The sequence below is a fragment of the Alnus glutinosa genome, chromosome 7 (genome assembly GCF_958979055.1).
Source record: "Alnus glutinosa chromosome 7, dhAlnGlut1.1, whole genome shotgun sequence".
NCBI lineage: Eukaryota > Viridiplantae > Streptophyta > Magnoliopsida > Fagales > Betulaceae > Alnus > Alnus glutinosa.
The window spans coordinates 27,103,571-27,119,655 of NC_084892.1; the positions used below are offsets into that span (position 1 = coordinate 27,103,571).

General features: G+C 35.0%; 2 protein-coding genes across 2 annotated transcripts; one reads left to right on the plus strand and one right to left on the minus strand.

Moving 5' to 3' along the window:
• Positions 1–715: 715 nt before the first annotated feature.
• On the minus strand, positions 716–3,352 carry LOC133874311 (protein NRT1/ PTR FAMILY 5.5-like). Its single transcript, XM_062312206.1, has 3 exons — positions 2,778–3,352; positions 2,158–2,696; positions 716–1,827 (listed from the first exon to the last, which is right to left on the minus strand). The coding sequence occupies exons 1-3, from the start codon at positions 3,105–3,107 to the stop codon at positions 918–920; spliced, it is 1,779 nt and encodes a 592-aa protein (XP_062168190.1). The 5' UTR covers positions 3,108–3,352; the 3' UTR covers positions 716–917.
• Positions 3,353–6,375: 3,023 nt separating this feature from the next.
• On the plus strand, positions 6,376–6,945 carry LOC133873392 (uncharacterized). Its single transcript, XM_062311104.1, has one exon. The coding sequence runs from the start codon at positions 6,376–6,378 to the stop codon at positions 6,943–6,945; it is 570 nt and encodes a 189-aa protein (XP_062167088.1).
• Positions 6,946–16,085: the final 9,140 nt, after the last annotated feature.

A 16,085-nucleotide genomic window follows, 5' to 3' on the forward strand; every position in this document is an offset into this window, starting at 1 on the left:
TCCAGCTTTTGACTCCCTTAAAATGATTTCCAAAAGGGCCAACAATGAAGTATACAAACCCAAAAAACAATTACATTACAAAATAAACTGAGAATACAGAGAGTATCTTTGAGAATTGAGACCCAAATTCTCCTGTACCTAGAGTGCCAAAAAACCGCCTATCACCTGCCGGCCGAGTGCCGACGGACATCGCCTAACACAACCTAACTAACGGCAGGTAGGTGGTAGAACCCTTTTTTTTTTAAAAAAAAAAAATTCTGATGAAGTTGGTTGGGTAGGCTGAAATAACTTTTGAAAAGTCGATATTTCGACTGACACTGACTTGATATTACCGTATATTGAAATGACGTTGTTTTGAATTATTATTTATTTATCATCTAAAATGGCGTTGTTTTGAGATGATTATAAGCATTCTACCGAAATTACTGGCTGCCACCTTCACAGACATGTCGATGACGAAAATAAAAATTGATGGAAAAAGTCGGTGAAATTTCCAAGTTTATCAACTGTGACAGTGCAAAATGAGAAAATATCTATTTCGTAACCGAGTTCTCTGACTCTATCCCTACCTGTACCCACAAAATTGAAACAGCACAAAAAGAATTAAAACTTTCCCACATCTCAATAGAAACCCTCATCTAATATATATAATATGTAATTGCAAGAATTAAGAGATAGAATTGTAAATTTAGGGTCACTACAATAGAAAGTCATATATTAAATGATGAGGGCCTAATAATTCTAAATGTGTACAATAATATATTCTCCACCAAAAACCTAACATTAAACCAAATGCACCATGCTACAGGTTCTACAAGTTCCAAGCATAATCAAAGACCATATATGTCTTTCTTCAAAAAAAAAAAAAGGACCATATATATCTTATAAAATTATGATTCACAGACGCATAACTTTCCCTATACCACAACAACAGCAACATTGCATTGCATATCATCATTTTCAGTCTGGGCAGATAATTGAGACTCTTCAATTGCCTCGTGTCGATAGCAGTACCAAAATGCCACCAGGGTGGAGAAGACAAGATTTATGTAACTGAGAATTGTCAGTGTCCAATAGTACTTATCCAAACGACTATCGTTCAGTGTCTGCCCAAACCAACTTGGTTCGACCATACCCACTATATAAATTGAAAGGGCACCACCCAAAATTCCAATTCCGAATACACTATCGCTGAAAATTCGCAAGTAGGAGCTAATGGAGTCAGGAACTTCTCCGTTGGAGAAACAAGCAATGCTGAAATCACTAAGAAGGTTATGAGAGATTCCATCAAGGGCACCAAGAAGAAAAAACTGTGGAAGAAGCCAGAACATGCTCATTGGGATTTGCTCATCAGGTTTGTGAATTAACCCATTCCTTTTGAAAAACTCCAGCCTCTCCTCCAGCCTCTTGATCTCCTCCAGCCTCTTGATCTCCACTACAGCAGCCGTGATACAACAAAGTATAGAAATTATCGTTGCTGCTATGTTTCCAATTGCGGCTGCATATTTTCTTGATCCCTTTTTAATTAACTTCTGAGTGACTATTTCGAACATGTATTCTGCAATTTTCTGGAAGATTAGTAGCAAAAAAGAAAGGTCATATTTTTTATACAATTTGGATGCTTCCAAATTGTATGCTTGCTCAATAAAAAAAGTGTCTCCAACCGATGACACGAGCCCATACATGATAAACGTAATCCACAAAGGTATCATGCGTATAAAGATTTTTACTTCCTCTACTTCTGTTACACTGCAAAGTCCCCATCTATTTTGTTCTTGTTGCTTTACGGGTTGGGTTGTGACTACAATGGCAGCCTTGTCAAGGAACCTGCATTACAAAGTTGGGAAAATCATTGTATGCAATATGCGTACAGCTAGCGCTATATATATATATATATATATATATATATTATCTCAAAGTCATACTTCACTACATTTACTTCTTTCTTATCTCACTAAATTTACTTACTTTTTTTTTTTTTTTTCCTTCGAGTAATCCAAATCTAGATTATTCTATGAAACAATAACTTTTCATGATTGACAATCATGAATTGTGTAATAAGTAAAATATTAATTTATTTAAGTATTGCTAAAAGTTACATTCGCATTTTCCCTAATTCAACGATCAAGTTTCTAGCTAGGTTGAGAGAGATCGAACCTGAGGCCCTTGGTGTGAGGCAAATAGTGAGAACTACGTGGATTTTCATGGAGTTGATCATCCGGTGGGAGGGTAATAAACATCTTGGAAATAGAGGCTACAAAGACTCTAGAAAGAGTGGTGAGAGGACTCCCCTGTGGTTTATCATATTTGTATAAGCGTGAGAAGCTCATGAACAGACCACTTGCTACTACCATCCCTGTTGCTGCTATCCCAAATTGGGAAGGCAATGGCCATCGCCATGGCATAAATGTAAGCACAAAGACGAGAAGAATCGGAGCGAAGAAGCGTGTAGATCTCCTAAAGAAGCGTCTAAATTTTCCTGCCTTTTTCCTTTCTATATCGTCTTGTTCAGTACTCTCTGTTTGGATCGACTTTTCTTGCTCTTGGACAGAACTCGAGGATACCTTATGACCAGATAGCCCATTGGCTATGAGGAGTGATGATATGCAGAACACAACGATTGAGATGCAACGTGGCCGGCTGCCTTCATGAATTGGTTCAGAATATCGTGCTAACAAAAACAAGAACACCATCCCCTATAGTGAAATCAAATAATTAGTAAATCTTCTGATTTTTCACCCCCGTACGAAAGCATGAGGGAAGATTTGAAAACTTACAAAGCTATACATAATGCTGGAGATCTTGAGCATGCCATGGTGACCCAAGAAAACATCTACGAGGAACGCCATGCCTATAGGCATTATGGTCTCTACACCCGTAGACACATTTACAAATTTAGCAGCCCGCTTAGTGGAAAATTTCCAGACATCTGTTAAGTATGTCACTCTCAACCACAAGACGACGTACTCTGCTACTTTCCCAGCAAATTCTAGAGTTACAACGGGCCAGGAAGACAGTGGCTTCAGGATAATAAGGAAAGAATATCTTAGGCGGAGTAATAAATGGCCAAGAGGCAACTGTGATGTAAACTGTGGTTGGGAAGACATATCCCAAAGCCAATAGTGTAGACCTCGCTGTTGTTGGTAACCAAAACACCCCCAAAGTAAAATTTCTTGGTTCTGCTAGTGCCTGAAGTACAGCTAGAACTAGTAGAGTATTCAGAAATGTATAGGAATCTAGCAATTGGACACCACGCCGGCAAATAATAGTTTTAGTATCTCTTAAAATGCTATGATAACTATGGAACTTAAGATCGAAATTACATCCACAAAGGAAAGGTGCATGTGAAGCATCGTATATATAGACGGACAGGTTTCATGGAGAGAAAACTATGGGGAGAGTGAAAGGATCGAAGAATGATAGAAAATGGTTCCTGCCATCCTGGAAAGAGTGAAGAAACACCCCTTACCGCGTGTGCAATTTTTTTTTTTCTTTACCATATATCAGAAGGTCGGCCTTTCTGGTTTCGGCGAAGGAGGGAAGAGGGCGCAGGGCGGTTTTGAATAGGTCAAGATAAGGGTCTGGGGCGGCCCAGGAAGCTGTTTTGTGGGAGAGATTGTGAAAGCGAGGCCATTGGCGCCTGCCCCACGCTCGATGACTACAGCAAAAGCGAACGCGGTGGGGAAGGATACGACAATTGAGTAATGATTCAATGCCATCTAAATATATACAACTTTTCACCACATTGCCTATGTGGTAAGGTGGTCCCCACTACTTTTTGAGTTTTTTAATTTTTTAAAAATAAATTAAGGTGAGGGCCACCTTACCACATAGACAATGTGGTGAAAAGTTGTATATTTAGGTGGTAGTGAATCATTACTCTATGACAATTTGCCAGTCGCTTGAGTACTTGAATTGGATTGGATTTGAATAAAACGTGTGGCTGACTATTGAGACTATTAATGCTACTGCATTAAATGGAGCCATTGTTGTTACTGTACTAAAAGAGAAGTTATGCAGCAATAGAGCTACTGCATCAAATGAGAAGTTACGCAGCAATCGACAGCAACGCTTTTTTGTCTTCAATCAGGGGCCGACCCACATGCATGCTAGGGGCGAATGTTGTCCCAAAAATTTTAAAATTCTCTTTAAAATTTGTAAATTTATAAATTTGTCCTTCCATTTTTTTTTTTAATGTTTTGACCCCTCTCTTATTTTGAAAAGCCAAAAATATCCCTGATTTTGTACCGTTAGCTTCTAACCAAATATCCAAACTTTTTTTATTTTTATTTTTATTTTAATGTTTTGACCCCTCTCTTATTTTGAAAAGCCAAAAATATCCCTGATTTTGTACCGTTAGCTTCTAACCAAATATCCAAACTTAGTTTCCTTTTTTTTTTTTTTTTTGGTCTAAGCTCACAAGTCATAAATCACAAGCCTGTGAAGCCTACATGTCTGCAATTAAGGACAACCCCCTACACGACTGCACACCCCCCTACCTATCTGCTGTCTGCACCAAGACTCCAAGATTGAGAGTTCTAAGAGTGACATTCCAGAGAGAAATCAAGAAAACTAGAAGAACAAATCGCCACGAGGCCCACGAGTCACGACGCCATCGCTGGGTGCCTGGGCTCTCCTTCCTCAATACTTGGTAGTCAGTTCCTCTCCGCCGCCCTCCGGCTCTCACAAGTTTTTATTCTATCCTCCCCTATTGGGCCTTTTTGCCTTTTCCTCTTGTTCTTGTGGTTAACAAGTTATCAAATATCAACCATGCCCACTTTAAGGTTATGTGTGTGTGTGTTTTTTTATTTTTTATTTTTTTTTATTTTTTATTGATGGAAACCAAACTCAGTGAAGGAGAACAGTGAGTCTGTGAGCGTATATCACTTCATGTTGATGAGTTGATCTCTTGAGTCTTGAGGCTTGAGGACTCCTAGTCTCCCGCTGTGATTCTCTACAACTACAAGAGATTTGGATCCCAATTTCCAAGTCGATAACCTGAGTCCTGATAGAAGGTTAGTAAATAGTAGGTTACTATAATACTAATCCTTTGATGAGTCTGATTGAAATGTCTATAGGCTATAAAATGTTCCTGGATTTTGATGCTGAATCCTGATTAGTGGAATAGAGGTCAAAATTGATCAAAAGTTTTGCGGAATTTAATCTAATGGAAAGATTTTGTTGCTGTGTAGGTGTAGGCTGTGTAGCCTATGTTGAGATTGCTGAACATTCAGATTTTAGAGGTATGCCCAATTTGTCCTTTGATTACCTGATCATTAAACAACTCAACTCAACTTATTTAACCCATAGTCTTTTTTCTCGTGTGTATTTATAGTGGTTTGCAAAACTACTTGAACAAGCTAGGCTTTCATATTGTTGGTTATGGCTGCACAACATGTATTGGCAATTCTAGGGAACTTGATGAATCAGTCGCGACAAACAAGATGATCCAATGAATCTGTTGTGATATTGAATATTGTTATAGTCTTACTAACTCTTATAGACATAGTGTTATACGATGAGGTCCATGAGACCATGACTCCATGAGGAGAATATAATCAATGATGTAAGGAAATATGTTATTTTTTGTAACTCTTTTATTTAGTTCTCATTGTCTTTGACTTTAAGAGATTAATGGATTTGTAAGATAATCTTGCCCATTAAAATACATTCATGTTGCAAGACACTCTTGGTAATTCTCTTTTATATATTTGATCAAATATGTTCTGACTTTTAAATGGGTTTATTATTTAGGCTTTGGACGTTGCAACATTGTTATGACTTGACTTTCATCATTGTTGTTGTTGCGTGTTTTGGGGGATCTTGTTAAGAGAATGAGTCTACGCTCAAAGGTACTCTTTTTCTTTGACCCTATAAATTGTGCTTAGTTTATTTTACTAGTAGTTTATATTATTGTGTGTTTGTGATATCGTGAAAATTTGAAATTATAATTTCGAATCGAATTGGTACTTTGATGTAAAAAAATTATACAATCTTTTTTATTGTTGGTGGCAGTAAAAACTATAATAAATATCACTTGTTAGTAGTAATAAAAATTATAATGAAATTCTAACAAAAATCTTATACGTCTAGAAATTTTTCAGGTTAATTCTTGATCCATAAATTTTTCTTAAAGTTAAGAAAAACATAGGCAAGTTAAAAACATTTGATTCATTCTTTAAAAAAGAAGATGAGAGTCACTCAAAAGTCAATACTGATACACCTCTAGCAACAGAAATTGAAGCTTTAGTGACCGATAAGCGTCCCTCCAAATGTCCAAAAATTCAACCTAAAGAAATGGATGCTACTACTTTTCAACGTGATCCAGGATTATGTCCGCAAATATGAGAATTTCCTATAAACTTATAAGATGAAATGCAATGTAATATGTTGTGTCAAATTTTGCAACAAAAATCTATAGACATTTTAAATGCTGTGAGTCAAGTTTCAACTACACAATTACTTATTCAACAGAGGAGAGAAGATGGGTGGGAGCCTTTGCTTGCTACTATTAAATCATTTTGTGAAGAAAATGATATTGATATTCCTGATATAAATGCTCATTACAATAGTGCTCGAGGTCGATCTTGTCGTCAAGATGAAGGGTCTTTGACAATAGTTGAGCATCATTTTAGAGTTGATATATTTACTGCTGCAATAAACTTTCATTTACAAGAATTGAAAAATAGATTTGGTGAGCATGCTGTAGAACTCCTCACTTTTAGCGTTGCTTTAAGCCTGAAAGATGCATACAAATCATTTAAGATTGATGATATATGCAAATTAGCTGAGAAGTTTTATCCTAAAGATTTCAACAAGCAAGAAAGATTTTGTTTGAAATTTCAATTGGAGCATTATAAGCTTGATGTGCCAAAGCATTCAGATTTTCCAAATATGTCTACATTGTCTGAGTTATGTAGAGGATTGGCAGATTCGGGAAAGTAAATAATCTATCATTTGATTGACAGGTTGATTCGGCTAGTGTTGGCTCTCATTGTTTCTACTACAACTACAGAATGAGCTTTTTTTGCCATGAAACTTATAAAAATTAGATTGCGTAGTAGAATGGAAGATGAGTTTCTTGTAGACCATATGGTAGTTTATATTGAGAAAGAAATTGCTAAGAATTTCACTTTAAAGATGATAATGGATGAATTTTATTTCATCAGCAATCGAAGTTATGTTTTTTGAGATCTTTGTTTTTAGTATATGTCTATAGAAAAATAGGAAACTTGTGTATTTCAAAGGAAAGTTCTCTTTTCTATGACATGTAACTTTTGTATACAACAATGACTTACAATTTAATATATAATTAAATTTAAGGCTTTTGTATTTTTTATTTTATATAAACACATGCAAACACACACATAGATAAAAACTACATGTATTTATGTACGTATGTAGTTATGTATTTATATAAATTCATCCGGTCGTCCCCCTTACTAAAAATCCTGGTTCCGCCCATGACTCTTCAATATTCAATTTCCTTTTCAGTTACATACACGTCATTATTGTTTTAAATGAGACATTTTCATTTCTTACACATGTACGTTTCTTGTTCTTTGTTACCTACCATAGATGTATACAAGTATATATACAAAGCCTGCCTAGCGTCTTCTCTTGGGCTGTTTTCACTACAATTTATTTGTCATTATATGGTATCAGAGCCTACACAACTCACGAATTAATATTTTTTCAATGACTTCCTCCACTCAATCTGAGTCTTCATCCTCCACTGTCACCTCCAATTCTAGTCCCATACTATTAGCCAATCTCCATCACCATATCAGCCTAAAATTAACCTGAGACAATTACATGCTTTGGCGTTTTCTAATGACTTCTTATCTTAAAGCACATGAGCTGTTTGGATATGTGGATGGCTTTATTATTTGTCCACCTCAACTTGTACCTAGCCCCACTTCCTCCACTACTTTGGTCCCCAATCCTGAATACCAATTTTGGGTTCAACAATATAAACTCATATTGAGTGCTATTATCTCCACTCTGTCTGAAATTGTTTTTACCCATGTTGTTGGGTTACAAAAATTGCTTGATGTTTGGACTACCTTGGAGAAGATGTTTGCTTCCCAGTCCAAAGCTCGTATCATGCAGATTCGGCTTCAACTTGCTACCCTCAAGAAGGGTGACTCCTCTATTGCTGACTACTTTCAAAAAGCCCAGACTTTGGCTCATACGCTAGCTGCCATAGATGAGCCTCTTAAAGAGTCTGAAGTTATCACCTACATTCTGGCTGGGTTAAGCACTAACTATGACTCATTGGTCACTTCAATAAGCACTCGTGTTGATCCTATTTCTCTAGAGGATCGCTATGGGCATCTCTTGACCCATGAACAACGAATTGAGCTCCATAACACTGCTCTAGACATCTCTTTCTCAAGCGTGAATGTGTCCCAACGTCACTCCTCAATAATCACGCTTCACGTGGCTCCCATAATTCACGTGGTTATTCTTATGCTAGACGAGGAAAAGGACGTGGGAGAGGACGTGGTTGATGTGCAAATTTTAATACTCGCAAGCGCACGAATCGTTTGCAATATAGTGTGTGTGCAAGTTCGAGGTCGAATCCACAGGGAATTGCGTTGCAATAATTAATCTCTATTTAAACTAATTTTATTTTATCCTAGTGCCGAGTTTTTTGGATTTTTTTATAAAGCAAAATAACAAATTAAATTAAAAAATTGAATAAGAACAATTAAAAAAATACTAAGGTTTTAGAATCCACCTCGCCATCTCAAACAACACATTCTTGTATTTTATTCAAACACCCGATAAACAATTATGCCTTATTGATTGTTCAAAGTCCCAAAGAAAATGCATATTAAATCATTCAATAAATCCAACCATTAAATAAATCACAACGAATACTCAATTGAAATTAAATCATCCAATGTATCCATTTTGACAAACAAATCACAATGGATATCCTCTTTCAATCAAATCATTCGATGTATCCATCGGCTAAAACACAATGAATATCCAATTTTAATAAATGAACATTCAATCAAAAGACATAAATCAAATGATTGAATTGGGACTTGAACAATTTCGTGGTAAAAACATTTGAGCTTATAATAAAATAACAAGAACGTAAATGTAATCAATGGCAAGGTTTCATCTTCAACCTTAGTTGAAGAATTAACCTCTCATAACTAAAAACAAAATGCTAAATTTTATTACAAAAATAATAATAAAAACTTACAAAGAATAGAAGCCAAAGAACCCAGCTGCTGCCATGTACAATGTTGGGATGTGTCTTAAGTGGTGCCTAGCAGGGGGTATTTATAGCAGAAGATTAGGTTAAACCCAACTTTTACAAAATGACACCTCTACCCCTCTAAACCCTAATAGGAGAAAAGAATGCTACGGTTTAGGGCCATATTTTCAAAATGGTACCTCTAACCCTTAAAAACCCTAATAAGAGAAAAGAATGCTAGGGTTTGGAGTGTCTGCAGCCGCCAGGAACAAGGAAATTTGCGCTCTTATATTTTGTGGCATTTATGACGTAGCAAAATTTCGAATCAGGAAAATTATATTTCACAATGATTTGTAGCATTTTGAATAAGCTTTCCAATGCCACTGATTTCACTTTAATCCGATGTTTGAGCTGAAAGTTATGATCAAAATACTATAACTTGTGCAGAACTTGAAATTTGATCCAATCCGATTTTGACTTCCAAACTTTGCATTTTTTCACTTAAAAATTACTGTTTTCTCTCCATGATCTATAAAATACCAAAATACAAAAACTAACAACAAACATTAGAAAATAACAAAGCTAAAGGTCCAACTAATGCAAATTAAGGGGTCTAAATATACAATATTTGGCACTCATCAAATACCCCCAAACTTACATGTTGCTAGTCCCTTAGCAAAACAAAATGAAAAATAAAATCAAAGCAAGAAACATAAATCCGCTTTCGTGGGAGAGACGATTGCATTTTGCATATGCAACAAGCCTTTTAAACCCCTACGACTCCCTAGAGGACGAGTGAAGTCTCGTGAGGATTTGCCAAAAATGATACCCACAAACATTAAAACACTATGTTGTCAACAAGAAAGAATTTTCACACAAACCATGGTTCATATGTCATTAGCATGCTTAAAAAGACAAACACCATCATCAACATCAATAGGAAATCCAACATCGAATCACTCATAAATGGACAATTAAGACATCACCTGTTCTCAAAAGTGTAGAGTGAAATTAACATACAATCATGGGGTTTCATTTTAATCTCAAGATAAGTACCTCAAAAATCACGAGAATCCCTATCAAATGAAATAAAGAAAGCAAGATATTATTTATTTATTTTATTTATAGGATTTTTTTTTTTTTTTTTTTTTTTTTTTTTTTTTTTTTTTGTGTAGGCTGTGCAATGCTCGACTCCCTTAAGCTTTCTAATTGACCCATATAACAAGTGTTAGGCCAATGACTCCCAAACCAGATGATCTTAGGGCACTAGATGTAAAAACATCCCTAAAGGCTTAATTACTCAAGTCAAAAAGGCTACGAAGCCAAACTAGCCATACAATCAACCAAATTGAAATTCTCACCTTTTGACGCGAACACTCACTGCTTAATGAGGCAAGAGGCCCGGTTACTCAGTGAAAAACTCAAAGTGATCTTTTTTTTTTTTTTTTTTTTTTTAATAAATGTAAATATATCTTGCAGGCTATGGTTATTTATCAATAGTTCATCAAACAATTCTCAAAATACACAATGATTAAGCACAAATTCATACCCCACAAATTGCATGCTAGAGTGCTCGTGATAATTCAACTCAAACAAGTGAAGTCTTACCAACCCAAAAATAAGTCAAAAGACTCGGATTCCTAATGACATGATGAAATGTTCAACACTTTAAGCAAGCCAATGAAATGCAAACCACAGCTATGGTTTAACTCAAACTTGACAACCACAATTTTTTTTTTTTCAAAATTTTAAGAACAAAAAGACAACTAAAAATAATCAAACAAACATAAAAAATAAACAAACAAACAATTAGATTTTAATTTTTTTTTTTTGTAAAATTTTAAGAACAAAAAGATAGTTATAAATAATAATAAAAAAAAACAAACAGACAGACAGAGTGTTTTTTCCATACCCCCAAACTTGAATTACACATTGTCCTCAATGTGTGGTATAGAAATACGTTACCAAAAAGGAATGAAAAACCGAGATGTGAAAAAGGCCAGGGAGTCCCCCAAACTTAAACACCAAACACCTGTCAACAAAACTAACAGCAACATTTTGTCATAGAAACAAACATCAAAAAGTTAATTGCTGTTAGAAACAAAAATAAAATAACAAGAAATCAACTAAAAAAAAATGAAAGAAATCAAATGTACAGAAAATAAAAGGGAAAAGAAAATTTACGCCTTCCCCGATCACGCGGATGTCCAACCAATCCTTTCCACCCTTTCTTCTTTAGAATTTGATACTCCTCTGAAAAAATGTGTTGCCTTCTTAGGTGGCCAACTTGCTTGCTTTGAAGGATCTTCGTAGGACGATGATTCCTAGATTTTTGTTCTTGTGTGCATCGATCCTTGAGGCTTTCAGGAGAAGATGGCATTTGGAGACATTGAAGAATTGAAACTCGGGGCTCATGAAATGTCTCAAGAGGAATTGTGATGAAGGAATGAGCTTCAGTACTCATTTCCTTGTCAGTGGACATATTTGGATCTGGCAGTGGCGTTGTGTGCTCAAGGTGCTCAATATATTCCAAGTGCTCTCCTTTCTCTTCCTTCTCAGCCACTGATGAAGATGTGTTGGGGAATGATATCTCAGTGGTTTCCCCATTCTCAGGCCGTATCTCGAGAGTGGAATCCAATAAAGCCTCATCTTGCTTAGGTATAAAGTCAAGGTCAAATTCGAATTGAGCAAAACTCTCTTCAAAAGGATCTTCCAAACTTGGCTCATTAACAATCTTTTCAAAAACTACCTCACTACCAAATGTGGTGGTGGCTTGGACATGCTCATAATGAAGATAGTTAGAATTATCCTCATCAATCATGTAGTGCCCTTCAGCCATCAGCTGACTCTGAAACTCTTCTTCCTCCAGTCTATTAAACTCAGCAACCAGATGATTAAGTTGTCCTTCCAACCTTTGAATTGCTGAAGTATTGGCCATAGTGGCATCTTCGATCTCTCGAATGGCTGAGCTATCAACCATGGTGACATTCTTAAGCTCTTACATGGTTTGGCTAGTGTTTTCCATAAACTCCTTCAGCGTATCCTCCAATGACGACTCTGGTTGTAAAACTTGAATGGTGGATTGACCAGTTATCTCCATAAATTCCTTCAGTGTATCTTCTAATTATTTTTTAGGAAGGGGATCATATGATGAATGATTGAGGACTTGGTTTCCAAACTGCAGATATTCAAGATGATGTAGTTCCTGAAATTGGGGAGCATAATTTCCCATGGCTTGAGCTTGCCATGAGAAATTAGAATGGTTGCTCCAGTTTGGGTTGTAAAAATTGGAATTTGAATTGAACCCCGGGCTGGAGAAATTTCTGTTCATTTGCTCATACGAAAAATTATAGAATTGTCCCCAAGAGGGACAATTATTGGCACAATGATGAGGATCAGAGCAACGTGAACATGGTCCACATGGGTGATAATTCATGTTTTACAATCACTTCCTACCAAAAATATGAACCTTTTTTTTTTAAAAAAAAAAAATGCAAGTAAGGTAGACAGAATTCTCCAAGAGCCCAGGTTCGTTCCCAGGAAAGTGAGGGGGGTCACACTGGACACACTTAAATCCCAAGACTTTCCTAGCCTGAACTTGCCTCAACACTTAGATAGCGCCATAAGACCACACTAGCAAATTTTTTTATTTTTTTATTTTTTTAAAAAGAAAATGTAAGTGGGGTAGACAGAATTCTCCAAGAGCCCAAGTTCATTCCCAGGAAAGTGAGGGGGGTCACACCGGGCACACTTAAATCCCAAGACTTTCCTTGCCAGAACTTGCCTAGACACTTAGATAGCGCCGTAAAACCATACTAGCAATTTTTTTTTTTTTTTTTTTTTTAAGATTAAAAGAAAAATAGCACAAACAAAATAAATTCAAAAAAAAAATGAAGACTAACACAAATGCATACAACAAACAAAGACACCAGAAAGGTAAGAATTAAAACTTATAAGTTTGGACAAAAAATAATTTTTTTGGCAAAAAATTTATGCTACTGAACTTTTCCAGGTAACACCTCCAGTGTTGGTTCAATCGATCAACTTCGCAAAATTCCGCACAACTTGAAATAATAATATAACAGAAACCCTTGCTTTTTTTTTTTGTTAGACAATAAAGCAAAAATTAAAAGAAACAAAAATTACAAGAAGAAAAATAGAACAAAAATCTACGTAAACTAGTAGAAAAATAAAATCAATTCAAAGAAAAATCAATTTTTACAAACTAAACAATTCCCCGGCAACGGCGCCAAAAACTTGATGTGCAAATTTTAATATTCGCAAGCACACGAATCGTTTGCAATATAGTGTGTGTGCAAATGCGAGGTCGAATCCACAGGGAATTGCGTTGCAATAATTAATCTCTATTTAAACTAATTCTATTTTAACCTAGTGCCGAGTTTTTTGGATTTTTTTATAAAGCAAAATAACAAATTAAATTAAAAATTGAATAAGAACAATTAAAAAAATACTAAGGTTTTAGAATCCACCTCGCCATATCAAACAACACATTCTTGTATTTTATTGAAACACCCGATAAACAATTATGCCTTATTGATTGTTCAAAGTCCCAATGAAAATGCATATTAAATCATTCAATGAATCCAACCATTAAATAAATCACAACGAATACCCAATTGAAATTAAATAATCTAATGTATCCGTTTTGACAAACAAATCACAATGGATATCCTCTTTCAATCAAATCATTCGATGTATCCATCGGCTGAAACACAATGAATATCCAATTTTAATAAATGAACATTCAATCAAAAGACATAAATCAAATGATTGAATTTGGACTTGAACAATTTCGTGGTAAAAATATTTGGGCTTATAATAAAATAACAAGAATGTAAATGTAATCAATGGCGAGGTTTCATCTTCAACCTTAGTTGAAGAATTAACCTCTCATAACTAAAAACAAAATGCTAAATTTTATTACAAAAATAAAAATAAAAACTAACAAAGAATAGAAGCCAAAGAACCCAGCTGCTGCTATGTACAATGTTGGGATGTGTCTTAAGTGGTGCCTAGCATGGGGTATTTATAGCAGAAGATTAGGTTAAACCCAACTTTTACAAAATGACACCTCTACCCCTCTAAACCCTAATAGGAGGAAAGAACACTAGAGTTTAGGGCCATATTTTCAAAATGGTACCTCTACCCCTCAAAAACCCTAATAAGAGAAAAGAATGCTAGGGTTTGGAGTGTCTGCAGCCGCCAGGAACAAGGAAATTCGCGCTTTTATATTTTGGGGCATTTATGATGTAGCAAACTTTCGAATTAGGAAAATTATATTTCACAATGATTTGTAGCATTTTGAATAAGCTTTCCAATGCCGCTGATTTCACTTTAATCCGATGTTTGAGCTGAAAGTTATGATCAAAATACTATAAATTGTACAGAACTTAAAATTTGATCCAATCCGATTTTGACTTCCAAACTTTGCATTTTTTCACTTAAAAATTACTGTTTTCTCTCCATGATCTATAAAATACCAAAATACAAATACTAACAAAAAACATTAGAAAATAACAAAGCTAAAGGTCCAACTAATGCAAATTAAGGGGTCCAAATATACAATATTTGGCACTCATCAAATACCCTCAAACTTACATTTTGCTAGTCCCTTAGCAAAACAAAATGAAAAATAAAATCAAAGCGAGAAACATAAATCCGCTTTCGTGGGAGAGACGATTGCATTTTGCATATGCAACAAGCCTTTTAAACCCCTAGGACTCCCTAGAGGACGAGTGTAATCTCATGAGGATTTGCCAGAAATGATACCCACAAACATTAAAACACTATGTTGTCAACAAGAAAGAATTTTCACACAAACCATGGTTCATATGTCATTAGCATGCTTAAAAAGACAAACACCATCATCAACATCAATAGGAAATCCAACATCGAATCACTCATAAATGGACAATTAAGACATCACCTGTTCTCAAAAGTGTAGAGTGAAATTAACATACAATCATGGGGTTTCATTTTAATCTCAAGATAAGTACCTCAAAAATCACGAGAATCCCTATCAAATGAAATAACGAAAGCAAGATATTATTTATTTATTTTATTTATAGGATTTTTTTTTTTTTTTTTTTTTTTTTTTTTTTTTTTTTGTGTAGGCTGTGCAATGCTCGACTCCCTTAAGCTTTCTAATTGACCCATATAACGAGTGTTAGGCCAATGACTCTCAAACCAGATGATCTTAGGGCACTAGATGTAAAAACATCCCTAAAGGCTTAATTACTCAAGTCAAAAAGGCTACGAAGCCAAACTAGCCATACAATCAACCAAATTGAAATTCTCACCTTTTGACGCGAACACTCACTGCTTAATGAGGCAAGAGGTCCGATTACTCAGTGAAAAACTCAAAGTGATCTTTTTTTTTTTTTTTTTTTTTAATTAATGTAAATATATCTTGCAGGCTATGGTTATTTATCAATAGTTCATCAAACAATTCTCAAAATACACAATGATTAAGCACAAATTCATACCCCACAAATTGCATGCTAGAGTGCTCGTGATAATTCAACTCAAACAAGTGAAGTCTTACCAACCCAAAAATAAGTCAAAAGACTAGGATTCCTAATGACATGATGAAATGTTCAACACTTTAAGCAAGCCAATGAAATGCAAACCAAAGCTATGGTTTAACTCAAACTTGACAACCACAATTTTTTTTTTTTTTTTTTATTTTTCTTTCAAAATTTTAAGAACAAAAAGACAACTAAAAATAATTAAACAAACATAAAAAATAAACAAACAAACAATTAGATTTTTTTTTTTTTTTTTGTAAAATTTTAAGAACAAAAAGACAGTTATAAATAAAAAAAAAAAAAAAAAAAAAACAAACAGACAG